Source organism: Sus scrofa, chromosome 6 (assembly GCF_054392235.1).
Source record: "Sus scrofa isolate SSC_HxYL_T2T_F1_AM1 chromosome 6, Sscrofa_HxYL_maternal_Yorkshire_Landrace_v2.0, whole genome shotgun sequence".
Lineage (NCBI taxonomy): Eukaryota > Metazoa > Chordata > Mammalia > Artiodactyla > Suidae > Sus > Sus scrofa.
In genome coordinates, this window is record NC_139388.1 from 151,618,584 (window position 1) to 151,631,921 (window position 13,338).

The following is a 13,338-nucleotide window of genomic DNA, read 5'->3' on the forward strand; positions in this document are numbered from 1 at the left end:
TAGATTCAGAATTTATTTATTTATTTATTTACATATTTTCAAGGGGTTGTTGTTTTTTGTTTTTGTTTTTTGTCTTCTTAGGGTCACACCTGAGGCATGTGGAGGTCCCTAGGTTAGAAGTCGAATTGGAACTGTAGCTGCCAGCCCACATCACAGCCACAGCTACACCAGATCTGAGCTGCATCTTTGACCTACACCGAAGCTCACAGCAATGCCATATCCTTAACCCACCGAGCGAGGCCAGGGATTGAACCTTCGACCTCATGGATACTAGTTGGGTTCATTACCATTGTGCCACAGTGGGAACTCCTATTTGTAAGTTTTTATTGAATTATAGCTTTAAACATTGGCTTTGATTTATTGTTTTTCATCTTTATAGAATTACAGGTGTATTAGATCTTCTTTGTCTTCTATAACCATTCTTTTCTTTCTGGGCTTTTCACTTTTTAATTCTCATGGAAATTTCCATTTCACTTTTCGGTATCTCCTTTGTATACTTTGCTGAGTCGATTCCCACTTGTGCATCTTGTAATTTAGTCCAAATTTTGGAGATAATTGCCATGTCATTCATTTTCTTTTCTGTATTCAATTAATTCTTATTTCACACATTTTCATTTTGTGCCCACTTATACATTTGTGAAGTTTTTTCATACCCTTTATGGCTCCTCTAACCATGTTTGATTCATATTGGAGTTGTGCTATACCATCTTCTGCTGCTTTAGGGTTGAGTCTTGAGGGTTTCATCAGCTGAAGAATTTTGATTTTCAGTTTCTTTTTTTTTTTGGTCTTTTGTCTTTTTAGGGCTGCACTGGAGGCATATGGAGGTTCCCAGGCTAGGGGTCAAATTGGAGCTTAACAGCTGCCAACGGCCTGCACCACAGCCATAGCAATGCAGGATCCGAGCCCTGTCTGCGACCTACACCACAGCTCATGGCCATGCCGGATCCTTAACCCACTGATCAAGGCCAGGGATCACACCCACATCCTCATGGATGCTAGTCGGGTTTGCTAACTGCTGAGCCACAACGGGAACTCCATTTATTTCTTTTTAAAAGTAACTTAGTATAGATGTCGGCTGCCTTCATGTGTTCATTTTCAAAACTTTTGGATTTTGCTGGGCCAGATGTTTCTACAGATGGTGAAGGATTTGCATGGTTTACTAATTTTTTAGTTCAAGTGTGCCCTCTTCAGTTAGTACAGTGAAATACAATTTCTTTAATGAATAGCCTCTTGGGAGCGGGTAAGGGAAGATTACAGAGATTATAAAAGACTATCAAGTGTGTTTCAGATTTAAGGAAACTCTTATTTCTGTAGAAAACTTAATTTTCACCAACTTCTTTTTTTTCCCTTGGCCACACTCATGGCATGTGGAAATTTCCTAGGCCAGGGATTGAACCCATGCCATAGCAGTAACAATACCAGATCTTTTAACCACTAAGCCACCAGGGAAACTCCTCCACCAACGTGTTTATTCTTCCCTCTTCATCACTCAATCTCCAAGTCCCTTGTTCTTTCCCAGAAGCTACACCTGTCAATCTTTAACATGTCTAGACACATTTAGACCTATGGGTTTTGGTTTTTGTTTGGGTTTTTTTTTTTTTTTTTGGTCTTTTGGCCATTTCTTGGGCCGCTTCTGCGGCATACGGAGGTTCCCAGGCTAGGGGTTGAATCATCGCTGTAGCCGCAGGCCTACGTCAGAGCCACAGCAACACAGGATCCGAGATGTGTCCTTGACCTACACCACAGCTCACCGTATCGCCGGATCCTTAACCCACTGAGCGAGGCCAGGGATCGAACCCACAACCTCAGGGTGGATTCGTTAACCACTGTGCCACGACGGGAGCTCCAAACGAGGAGTTCTTGACGGTGCAGCAGGTTAAGGATCTGGTGTCGTCATTGCCGTGGCTTCAGTCATTGCTGGGCCCAGGTTTGATCCCTGGCCTAGAAACGTCTATGTGCTGCAGGCATGACCAGGGGGAGGGGGAGAGGATGTTAAATGAATCCACTAGTTATAAGCAGAAGGAAAAAACTTTATTTCTATCAAATTAAAAAGTAGGAATCAATCTTCAAGCAAGATAAAATAATCAGTAACACAATTAACAAGTAACAGCGCGAGTACAGATTGGACTACAGGTTTAGAGACTTGGAATTAAGGACATTCACCAAAATTAAGAGGGCTGACAACTCACTGAGGAAAAGCACTGATTGGTCGTAAACACACAACTTCTGGGGAAATGGAGCTGACATTTCACAGGACAGTAAACCAAAGACAAGGCGTCCTTAGGTTAGAGAACTGATGTGAGCTGGAGAGGGATCACAGTGAAACGCCATTCATTGGAACTCAACAATTCCCCGAGATCTGTTCATCTCAAAAACAAGAATATACAAAAATCAGTAGTACAAATTCTCATAAAATGTGAAAAGCCCTCTAAGCCCTGACACTTGAAGCTTAACCTAAAGACTGAGTTTTCATTTTCTTCCCTTTATTCTTCTCTAAATCAAACACAAAACATTGTTTTTATGTAGCACATTTCTGACTTTATACCCAAAGCTTTAAAACGAGGGGTGGAAAAAAGGTTTTATGCAATGGAGTTAGACGCACACGTCATCCCCGGGGAAAACCTTTGAGGTGCGCTGCTCTTTTGACAAGTTTTTAAGCAGGAGATCTTGTATTTCAATCATTTATTTCCAGCATGACACTGTGCTTCCTTATCACCAAAGAGGGAATGAACATCCATGTCACACAAAAGCTTTCGGCCTCTTGGAAATGTTTTAACCATGCCTCTCTCTAACACACACACACACACACACACACACACACACACACACACACACACACACACGGAAATGTTTTAACCATGCCTCTCTCTAACACACACACACACACACACACACACACACACACACACACACCCCTGATCAAATTACGCAGTTCCCTGAAGCATACAGATAATGGCATTTATTTTGGCAAGAATTGTGCAGTTTGCTAAAAGAAAGATAAGGAATGGCATTTATCAACAATAGTAATTAAAACATGTCTCAACAGATGGAGGAAGCAGATTTTTCTTCATAGTTGAAATGAACCATGGAAAGGGTGGTCTTGCCACACTTTCATCTGGAAACCCGACTGGATCAGTTATATACACAAAGGGGTGATAACTTATATATATGACCAGACCACATTCCATATTAAAAGAAGTTTCTAGCCCTAGCTCAGGAACTTCCACATGCTGTGGGTGCAGCCAAAAAAATTTTTTTTATTCGGTCACTGGGTTCTTCTTTTGAAACACAAAGCAGACATGAGAGGTGGGCAGCGGCAGGGGGTGAGGGGAGCCATAGAGAAAAAGCTGTATCATACTACAATAGAGAAAAAGCAAGAGCATGCTACACGCACAACTCTGTCTTATGAATTGCCTTTCTGGCAAAATTACTGCAGCAAGGAACATATTGTCTAGTTAAGGAAAGCTACGAAATGAAATGCATCAGGTAGCTGTGAATGCGTCCCCAGATCCTGGGACCCAGCAGAGCACAGATGAGACAGATGCCTCTGTACATACAGTGTGCAACTACCACCAGGACCCGTTTCCTGTCTCAGCACCAGAGCGCCAAAAGCAAAGATTCCAGGTGGGAGCAGATATTGTTTTACCTATTCATGAGACTAGGTGAACTAGGCAAACATACCAAAAAGGCCCTTTGAAATTTCCTGATTAATCCCTGTAGGCATATGAAAAGATTAAGTAAATGGGATTGTTTTTAAATACTTGAGGCAAGATAACAGAGATAGTATTAGCTATTCCATAGGGCAATTGAGGGGATTTAATTAGACAATGGGTGCAGTGCACTTAGTACCAAAAAAGAGTAACTACCAAGAAGGCTGATACCTTAACATATTTAGAAATGTGCTCCCTTTGTGATCTGAGCAATGACCTCCCCCTCCCCCCAGCAGAGGGAAAAGTCTCTTTAAACAAATAGCCAAAGACAACATTGAAATCCGGTTCCAGTGAACTACATTGTAGAAAAAGGCTTATTTATACATTTGCATAGGCCTGTTTCTGAATGTATCCTGTCATTGACATTATAAACAACAGAAAGCCACAGCAGCATCTCTCTTTCAAGAATCCTCCATCACCTATGTCTATTCTTATCACCTCCCCTGCCCTGCACACCCTGGGTGTAGCTGGGGCTCCCCTGAGCTTGGCGGCAGGAGGGTGCTGGGGGTGACCCTGGCAAAGGCAGGTGAGACACGACTGTGCATGATAAGCAGGGCCGCCACATCAGAGGATGGGCAAAGGCGTGGATGTGGCCTTGAGGATCCCGTTAATGTGTGACGGCACACGGGGAAGACGGTACTCTGTACTGGGTACCACTTGTTGACCTGCTAGCTCTTTGGGAAGATGAGATATCATCAGGGCCTTGTCTGCGGGTAGGAGGGAGAGATTTGTTCTGACATCCGGGAAGCAAAGTGAGTAGTGTCTAGATGGCTCCCAGGAGCCCAGGACTGTGTGTGAGCACCATGCCCGGGGGTAGGGGGGGAAACACACCTCAAGCATAAAGGTCCCTTCAGCGCCACAAGACCATGGACACTGAAAGGGTAGGCAGGTGAGGACCATGAGCTTGTCTGCTCCACAGATTAGCCGGGACCCAAGCCAGCCTACCTCAACCTCAACAGCCTTTCATTTCATTTATACGTGAGTAGTTGTGGAGGAGCAAAGGCTCAAACTCCTCTAGCAGCTTCTTTTGCTTAAGAAAAAGGGTGGGTGGGGGGAGGAAGAGTCCCACACAGAGCTGAATACCGCCATGGTGAAGTCTGCTGTTCTTGATGTGAGGCCCCCTAGAAATACAAGTGAAACCAAGCAGCTCAGCGCCATGTGTTGCTTGGGACACGACGTGGGGAGTTAAGGTCCAGGAGCGGAGTCAGGAGAACATGGGGGTGAGTCCTGTCTACACTGCAGCAGGAGCCAGGGCATGATGCTTCACGTTTCTGACTCTTGAACTGTCTATAAAAATGGGATCGTGCCTATCTCAAGGGATGCTGGAAAGATGAAACGAGCTGTTTAGGAAGGTCCTAAAACGGAACCGAACACTCAGGAGACCTTTGGGAAGTGGGAAGCCTGTCAGGATGAGGGAAACCAAAATGAACGAAGGGCAGGCTAGAGGAAGAAGGTGATTGGAGGCAGGGATCTTGGAAATCTATTCTTTTTGTTAATTATGAAAGAACATCCCACGTGGCGGTAGAAGGCCAACCCAAGAAAGATGTCCCTTTAATTTCACCTTGGCCAAAATATTTTCGAGATCATTAAAGGAAAAACTAGACTTTGTTGTAGAAAAACACCAGAAAGAGATTTTGGGGCCACTGAACATGAAACATCATCTTTCAAAGATCACGGAGTCAGTGTTTGGTTTTTACTGGTCCAACCCAGCAAAGTTGACGGCCCTCAATACAGGGCAACCTCCTCTGAAACAGCAGACGCTGTGGAGACACACTGATGACCAAGGCTGCCTACAAGTGTCTGTTTTGCTGGAAGGGAAAAGCAAGGGAAGGACGGTGGCATGGAGAATGGATTCGGGGGTCCCCGGGCCATGTCCCACACCTCCATTCCAAAAGCAGTGATGACCCTGGGACATCCGTTAAACACTAAGAAAAAGGTATGAAGGGATTTCTGCTTCCAAAAAAAAAACCCCACTCACTTTCCTCTTCTGAAGAATCCCTGTGATCACCGTCGCGTTCCACTTTTCCTGGCTTGTGGAAATGGTCTCCTTGGGAGTTCCCGTCGTGGCGCAGTGGTTAACCAATTCGACTATGAGCCATGAGGTTGCGGGTTCGATCCCTGCCCTTGCTCAGTGGGTTGACCATCCAGCGTTGCCGTGAGCTGTGGTGTGGGTCGCAGACGTGGCTCAGATCCTGCGTTGCTGTGGCTCTGGTGTAGGCCGGTGGCTACAGCTCCGATTCGACCCCTAGCCTGGGAACCTCCATATGCCACGGGAGCGGCCCAAGAAATGGCAAAAAGACCCCCCCCCCAAAAAAAAAGGTCTCCTTGGCAGTGCTACTCTAAAGGGTGTAATGTTTCTCCTTTCAGAGGTGTTTTTCTCTAAACCTGGTTCCCCAGGAAACCAGAGCTATATCTGCAGGTCTGATTTTCACCCCATCCCCATCAACTGGCATTCAAACGACTCGCCCAAAGCACGCAGAAGCCACTCTCATGCACTGATGTTTTCCATACCCCAACTGGGCACTTGAATTGCACAAACCTAAAAAGTAAATCATCTCACGTCACTGTGATTCAGAGGATGAGGAGGAAATCCGTCTATGTTTCCACTAAGAGAGCCAAAGAACACTCACAAGGAGGGGGACAAAAGGGAGAGGAACTGGCGAGAGCTGGGGCAGTATTGTTAAGGACAGTGGACATGTCACCGTGCAGAATCCATGGGTCAGGGTACAGACTGGGAACTCACTGAGACGTCTTCAGAACCTAAGTAAGCATTTCAACACCGCTGACGTGCTGACATCAGCTTCTTTTGTTTTTTCACCAGTATGAAGAGTCAGACAGAGGTGACTCCTAGGAACAGCAAGGGACCCTCCCTGGGGACAATCATGATGCATAAAGAGGAATATTTATTGCTAAGGCAACAGGAATAAAATTTCATTGTCCTTCCCAGAGGTGAGCAAGAGTTATAAAAGATGGCCACCAAGTCTGGAAACCAGGCAAATCTTGGTTTATTGATATTACATTCCAATGAATGACAAAATAGTATGAGCTCTATTTCTAGACTTCATGGCCACCCTATAGAAAGCATCTTTGGAATAGAATAAAAAATTATGATTTTGTTTTCCCGTCATCGTAAACCTGTCATCATCAGTCTAGGCACAGCTAGTGCAACATTTTCCTCAACCCCACAGGCTCCATTCCCTTTACCAACTATTTATAATATACTTGGGTCACTCACAGAAGAAAAACGCTATCAGCATCGATATTTAGCAGCATTTTCAAAGTACATTTTTTTTTTGTCTTGACTAAAAAGCTAAACTATTATTTTAGTCCAGTAATTCCATACAGTCTTAGTTCTATACATAAGATATGATCTTGTAACATGTATGGAGGTGAATGAGTCCCATTGTGAGGGCTCCCCAAAGACTCTGAGGGTTTGATTTTGCTACAATCAAAGGAGCAGTGTCAACCCATGAGAGTCAGACCAGCAGTTTAAGGAGACCCTTCACATAGCTCAGATCCTGGTGCACGAAGAGAGCCAATACCATCCCACAGCTCTCGGCTCTTAGAAAGGAAGTGGAGAGGGGAAAAAAGCAGTAACAATTTGTATTTGTAACAGTCTAGGAAGGGAGAAAATAGATGTAAAAAAAATAGTCTATCATGGTAGAAACCAAATCCTCTCATTCCAGGATATCCGGAAAGGAGAGATTCTGTGATTCTATGAAGCATGGATGCAGAAAGGTGTCATACCTAACAGAAAAAAATGAACTGTGGAGAGCCACTCAAGGCCACTGAGAGCAGCTGGCTTCAATCCCACTGTCACCAGGAGGGCGTCTATGCCAGGACAAAGCTAGGCTCCAGCCCTTGACATTCTCAGGCTTCCTAGTGCTGTGGTTCAGCCTTTGGGGGCTGGGAAGAACCAGGGACCACCACCCTCACGTGAAAAAGGCTACTATGGCGACAACATGGCTGTCAAATCAGCTAGAGCTTGGGTTACACACATGGGAAAGAAATCCAGCCTGTACGTGCTTGCTTGCTTTCTTATGAAGGACCTGAGACATGTGCAGAGACATCTTAAACCTGTGGAGGTGACCCTTCTATTAGAAAAGCAGAAGAGCCTCTTCGTTAACTCTTCCTATTCATTAGTTTTCTTATCAGTTCACCATTTAAACTAGAAAAGACGCTGCGAGCTATCTCGGCTAGCTTCTAATAGGGACACGGCACCAACACTACACATACGATTGGATGAATGGACCATATCTTCCTGCTTCTTCTACTGGGTGGGCTCAGTATGCTTCTTTGGACTGAATAGGTGTGATCTTGTTCGAGAAAAGTGTGTAAACATAGGGCCAGATTTTGTTAGTCTCCGTTCCCGAAAATTGGTGGAGCACTCCTCGGCCCCTGAAAGACAAAGTCCAACAATAAGGCATTTTTAGGTCTCCTTTTGACATATCACAGCAGATGAAGATCTCGTGGTCTATGTTACATATCAGAAAGTGACAAAACAGTCCCTATAAATGTCTCAACATGCCACTGAGGCCTATCTTTTTTTTTTTTTTTTTGGTCTTTTTGCCATTTCTTGGGCCGCTCCCGCAGCATATGGAGGTTCCCAGGCTAGGGGTCCAGTTGGAGCTGTAGCCGCTGGCTTACACCATAGTCACAGCCAGGAGGGATCCCAGCCGCATCTGCAACCTACACCACAGCTCACGGCAATGCCGGATCCTTAACCCACTGAGCAAGGCCAAGGATCAAACCTATAACCTCCTGGTTCCTAGTCCAATTTGTTAAGCACTGAGCCACAACGGGAACTCTCCGGGCATATCTAAATAAGGCCAGAGCTTCTGCAATTCTGGCTGGCTTGCCATCATGCCTCCTTTTCTTCTCCGCTTTAAAACATATCAAAGAGCAACATTTTAAGGACAATCCCAAATCTGCCTCAATACACACACTGAAAAAAGCAAATCAGGGACACTCTCTGGGACTCTAAAACCCTTAACTTACAACAACAAATCATGAAACGCAAGATACACCCTAATAAGATCAAGAACCCCTGATCTTGCTAAAGTATTTAAGGACTGCAAGGTTGGAAAGTGATTATAGCCGAGACTGTACATGTGGTCATGCAGCCCGGATATGGGTTTTGTTTGGCTTTCATGCTTTTGTTCACAAAATCTGTTGCCAGTATAAAAATTGGCATTTTCTTCCACAGAGAGAGCCTGATTTCTGCGTCTCTTGAAAAACCAGAATCATTGGCCATAATGAGCTAGCTTGAGGGCCCCTGTGGTGGTGATAATTGGCTGGAGCAACAGTGGAGTTGTCCGGTTCAACTGTCACTCAATGGCCCAGCTGGACACGTCCCCTGCCAGGTTTGATACTCATTTCCAATACCTGCCTGACCCCTGTTGTCATCATTTTGCAAACTGTAATTTATAGTTTTAGCATTTCTTTGGCAACTCCCTCCAGACACATCTAGGCCAAAAGTCCCTTCTAATCGTCTATTCAAATCAGATATTTACATGTGGGAGTGTCAAAATAGAAATTCATTTCAGTCCTGTAAGAAGAAAAATGAAACTAAGTCTAGAGGCAGTTTTACAATCAGACAGAGATGACAAGGTTTCAGTCCTTATAAGAGCTTCAGTATAAAAGAACCAGGCATCCTCTGGTGTTCCCATCGTGGCTCAGTGGTTAACGAATCCGATTAGGAACCATGAGGTTGTGGGTTCGATCTATGGTGTTGCTACGTGGGTTAAGGATCTGGCGTTGCTGTGAGCTGTGGTGTAGGTTGCAGACACAGCTTGCATCCCACATTGCTGTGGCCATTGTGTAGGCTGGCTACCAGCTCCGATGACACCCCTAGCCTGGGAACCTCCATATGCCATAGGTGTGGCCCTAGAAAGACAAAAAAAAAAAAGAACCAGGCATCCTCTGCCAGGTACACCTCTAGCATTTCATCTGACTTGCACCTGGGAGGTACTATGCCTTTAGCTTAAAGAAACACGTGCCCACCACAGTCCAATGTCTTTCCCAAGAGGCTCCACGCCATTCTGGTCGCCCATCTGCCATGGAAACATCAAAGCACACTCACTTGTATAATTCGATCACTGGCTTTGCCACATCCTTGTACTGTCTTAGTCTGGCAGCAACTGCTTCAGGTTTGTCGTCTTCCTGCTGGATCAATGGCTCACCAGTAATGTCATCAATCCCCTAAAATACCAGAAAAACCAGTTAGATGGCTGGCAGCTGGACCATGCTGGTGCAAAACTATGTATTCACCTTGGACTCCCACCACGTGATGTGTGAGGCCTGGGTGACAACAGTGACGGCGCAGGTAGTTCGAAAAAGCAAAGGCACTCGTTAGAGTATGTTAACCTTTCTTCATGAGAGCGGACATTAAATCTTGACTAACTTCTCAGATCTTTCTAGTGCTTTTGATAAGTATTACCTTTAACTCACAATTCAAAATTCCAGGCCAACTCCCCCAACAACAACCGACCATTAGACAATGTCATTCTGGCCCTCGAAATAGTCCTCGAACTGGTTTCTAAAGGCTGAATTCTCCACATGGAAAAGAAATGTCTCAGACCAAACGATTTACTTGGGAAAAACACTGATGGAGGAGAAAGTGTCCATCTCTGCTACCTTTCAAATTCTACCATGTAGCTCTTTTGATATTAATCTTACTCAGCTTATTCTACTAAAGCAAACAATGACATCTAAAGGTAGATTAAGGAGTTCCCGTTGTGGCTCCGGAGGTGAAGAACCTGACGAGTGTCCATGAAGATGCAGGTTTTATCCCTGGCCTTACTCAGGAGGTTAAGGATCCGGCGTTGCCATGAGCTGCGGTGTACATCACAGATGTGGCTCAGATCTGGCATTGCTCTGACTGTGGTGTAGGCCAACAGCTGTAGCTCCAGTTTGATCCCTAGCCTGGGAACTTCTATTTGCCACAGGTGTGGTCTTTAAAAAAATAAATAAAATTTAAAAAATAAAGACAGATTAAAATAGGCATGAATCATGACTATGAGAATCAGGAACAAACATTCTGAGAACAGAAAAACTGTAACCAAAAAAAATCTGATGTATTTTCACCTTCTCGGAACCTACACATACTTACAAAAAAGCAAAACGGCACAACCTAATTTGCCTCTCATGTCCACTACTAGAGAAGGACGGTAGTTATAAGAAACAAATCTGGGAGTTCCCGTCGTGGCGCAGCAGAAATGAACCTGACTAGGAACCATGAGATTGCAGGTTCAATCCCTGGCCTCACTCAGTGGGTTAAGGATCCGGCGTTGCCGTGAGCTGTGGTGTAGGTTGCAGACACGGCTTGGATGTGGTATTGCTGTGGCTGTGGTGTAGGCTGCAGCTGTAGCTTCGATTAGATCCCTGGCCTGGGAACCTCCATATGCTGTGGGTACGGCCCTAAAATGCAAAAAAGAAAAGAAAGAAACAAATCTGGCAAAAAGCAGGCTACGGCAAAACTAAAAGGCTCAGGTATTCCATTGGAAAATTCAAAACTGGCCGTAAGTTTGAAATGCCCTAAAACTCCATTAGAGCTCAGGACCTTAGATATGTAACCTGCACTGGTGAGCCACATAATTATCATCTGTGTATTTCATGGCTGATGCCCTGGTGAAACAGGAGAGATGGGGATGGGAAAAGGCTGTATATCAGCTATGTTCCCCTCTCCTTGATTTTACTTATTGCTGAAAAGCTCAGAGGTCATTTCTGGGACTTCAGAGCACCAGGAAACACAACCAATTCCAGAAAAAGCAGAATGACACTAGGACAACAGTGTCTGGAGAGCTTGGCCACAGCAGTTGACCAGGTAGCACTTTCACTGCTGTCTTTGCAAAAGTGTTGTAACTACAGGTCTTCTTTTAGGGAGACCCAGTCTTTGGGAAGAAACTCAGTATTACAGCTTCTCAAATTTGAAGAGAATCTTTGCATCTGCAGATTTAGGCAGAGAAAAAATATGAAGCCTTTAGACTCCAATGCCTACTCAGAACCCTCTTTTCCTCCCTATCCATTTTTTTTTCTCCATACTAGCTTCTTAGGATGGAATGAAAAAAGGGATCTAATAAATAATAAAGGACCTGAAGAACTTAAGATTTTTAAAGTGAAGACTGCAAAAGGAGACTTAGCGCTTAGCCCAAATGGAAAGGACTCATAATGACGACCTAGGTCACCCAGGAGCTAGGAAGGCAAGCTTAACCCCTAGAAGTAGTTTTCTGTATTTATTACTGACTCTAACTTATATTCAAGGCTAACCTATATTAACAATAACATATATTCCATAAATGTTAACTCAGTGAGACACAAGAGCCACCGCTTCCACACTGGTATAATAATAAGTAACACTATCAACACCAAATTAACTGAAACTAAGAATTATCAGGCTGGGAGTTCCCTTTGCGGCTCAGTGGTAATGAACCTCACTAGGATCCATGAGGATTGAGGTTCAATCTCTGGCCTCCAAATAAGCAGCAGTGTAGGTCACAGTCAGGGCTCAGATCCTGTGTTGCTGTGGCTGTGACACAGGCCGGCAGCTGCAGCTCCGATTCAATCTTTAGCCTAGGAATTTCCATAGGCCACCAATGCGGCCCTAAGATATTTAAAAAATAAAAAAGAATTATCAGACTGAACTAATTCATGTCTTGACCAGAAAGAACAATAACTCTTTAAATGAATTTGTCTGGAGTTCCCATCTTGGCACAGTGGAAACGAATCCAACGAGGAACCATGAGGTTGCGGGTTCAATCCCTGGCCTCACTCAGTGGGTTAAGGATCCAGCATTGTCATGAGCTGTGGTGTAGGTCACAGACGGGACGCAGATCTGGCATTACTGTGGCTCTGGCAGCAACAGCTATGATTAGACCCCTAGCCTGGGAACCTCCATATGCCACAGGTGTGGTCCTAAAGAGACAAACACAAAAAAAATAAAAAAATAAAAAAAATAAATGAATTTGTCAGAAGTTTCTTTAAACATGTATCTTGATATGTGTTTAATTTTATGTTAAATGCATAGATGGTATAGTTTGAACTTCTTTTTAAGGGCAATCTTTTATTCCTCTGCCCCTCCCAACTCCCTATACTTCCTCACTCCCACCACACCCAGGACCCCACTCACCTAACCCTGTTCCTTATTTTGTCCCAGCTCCCAGGACAGATCCTTCATACCTTTATCCCTACTCATAATGAAGCTAGAGAGCAGTTATAAAACACATAAACAGATGTACATAAGGGGGGTTGTCACTTATTTTTCAAAAGTCATTCCCACTCAACAATACCCATGGGAAATATTTCTCCAGGTCAAAGAATATAGTACTAAGTCATTCTTTTATTTATGTATTTATTTTTACTGAATATATAATATTCCAAAATGTGGGTATTCTCAAATTTAACCACCCTTATAGATGAACATTCATTTTCAGGTTTTATTCTTCCCACTACAAACAGCACTGAAATGAGTCCCATTTATGTGCGTGACCTTACCTGCCAGTGCTCCCATTTCCATAGATGGTATGCCCACAAGGGGGTTGAGTGAAATATGTATTTAAAAATTTTAATCTAGGAGTTCCCGTTGTGGCGCAGTGGTTAACGAATCTGACTAGGAACCATGAGGTTGCAG

The 13,338-nt window shown here is 44.2% G+C and overlaps 1 protein-coding gene across 6 annotated transcripts in view; it reads right to left on the reverse strand.

Moving 5' to 3' along the window:
- Nucleotides 1-2,012: 2,012 nt before the first annotated feature.
- The window catches only part of AK4 (adenylate kinase 4), an 80,285-nt gene continuing 68,959 nt past the window's right edge, over nucleotides 2,013-13,338 (reverse strand). The window contains exons 4-6 of one of the 6 annotated variants that reach the window (XR_014805031.1): nucleotides 9,793-9,911; nucleotides 2,858-8,108; nucleotides 2,013-2,788 (exon numbers count right to left, since the gene is read on the reverse strand). Coding sequence is in view for 2 of the 6 variants with exons in the window: in NM_001044597.2 (NP_001038062.2) it covers nucleotides 7,994-8,108; nucleotides 9,793-9,911 (234 nt within the window). In the remaining 4 variants the exon portion in view is untranslated. 6 annotated transcript variants of the gene reach the window in all.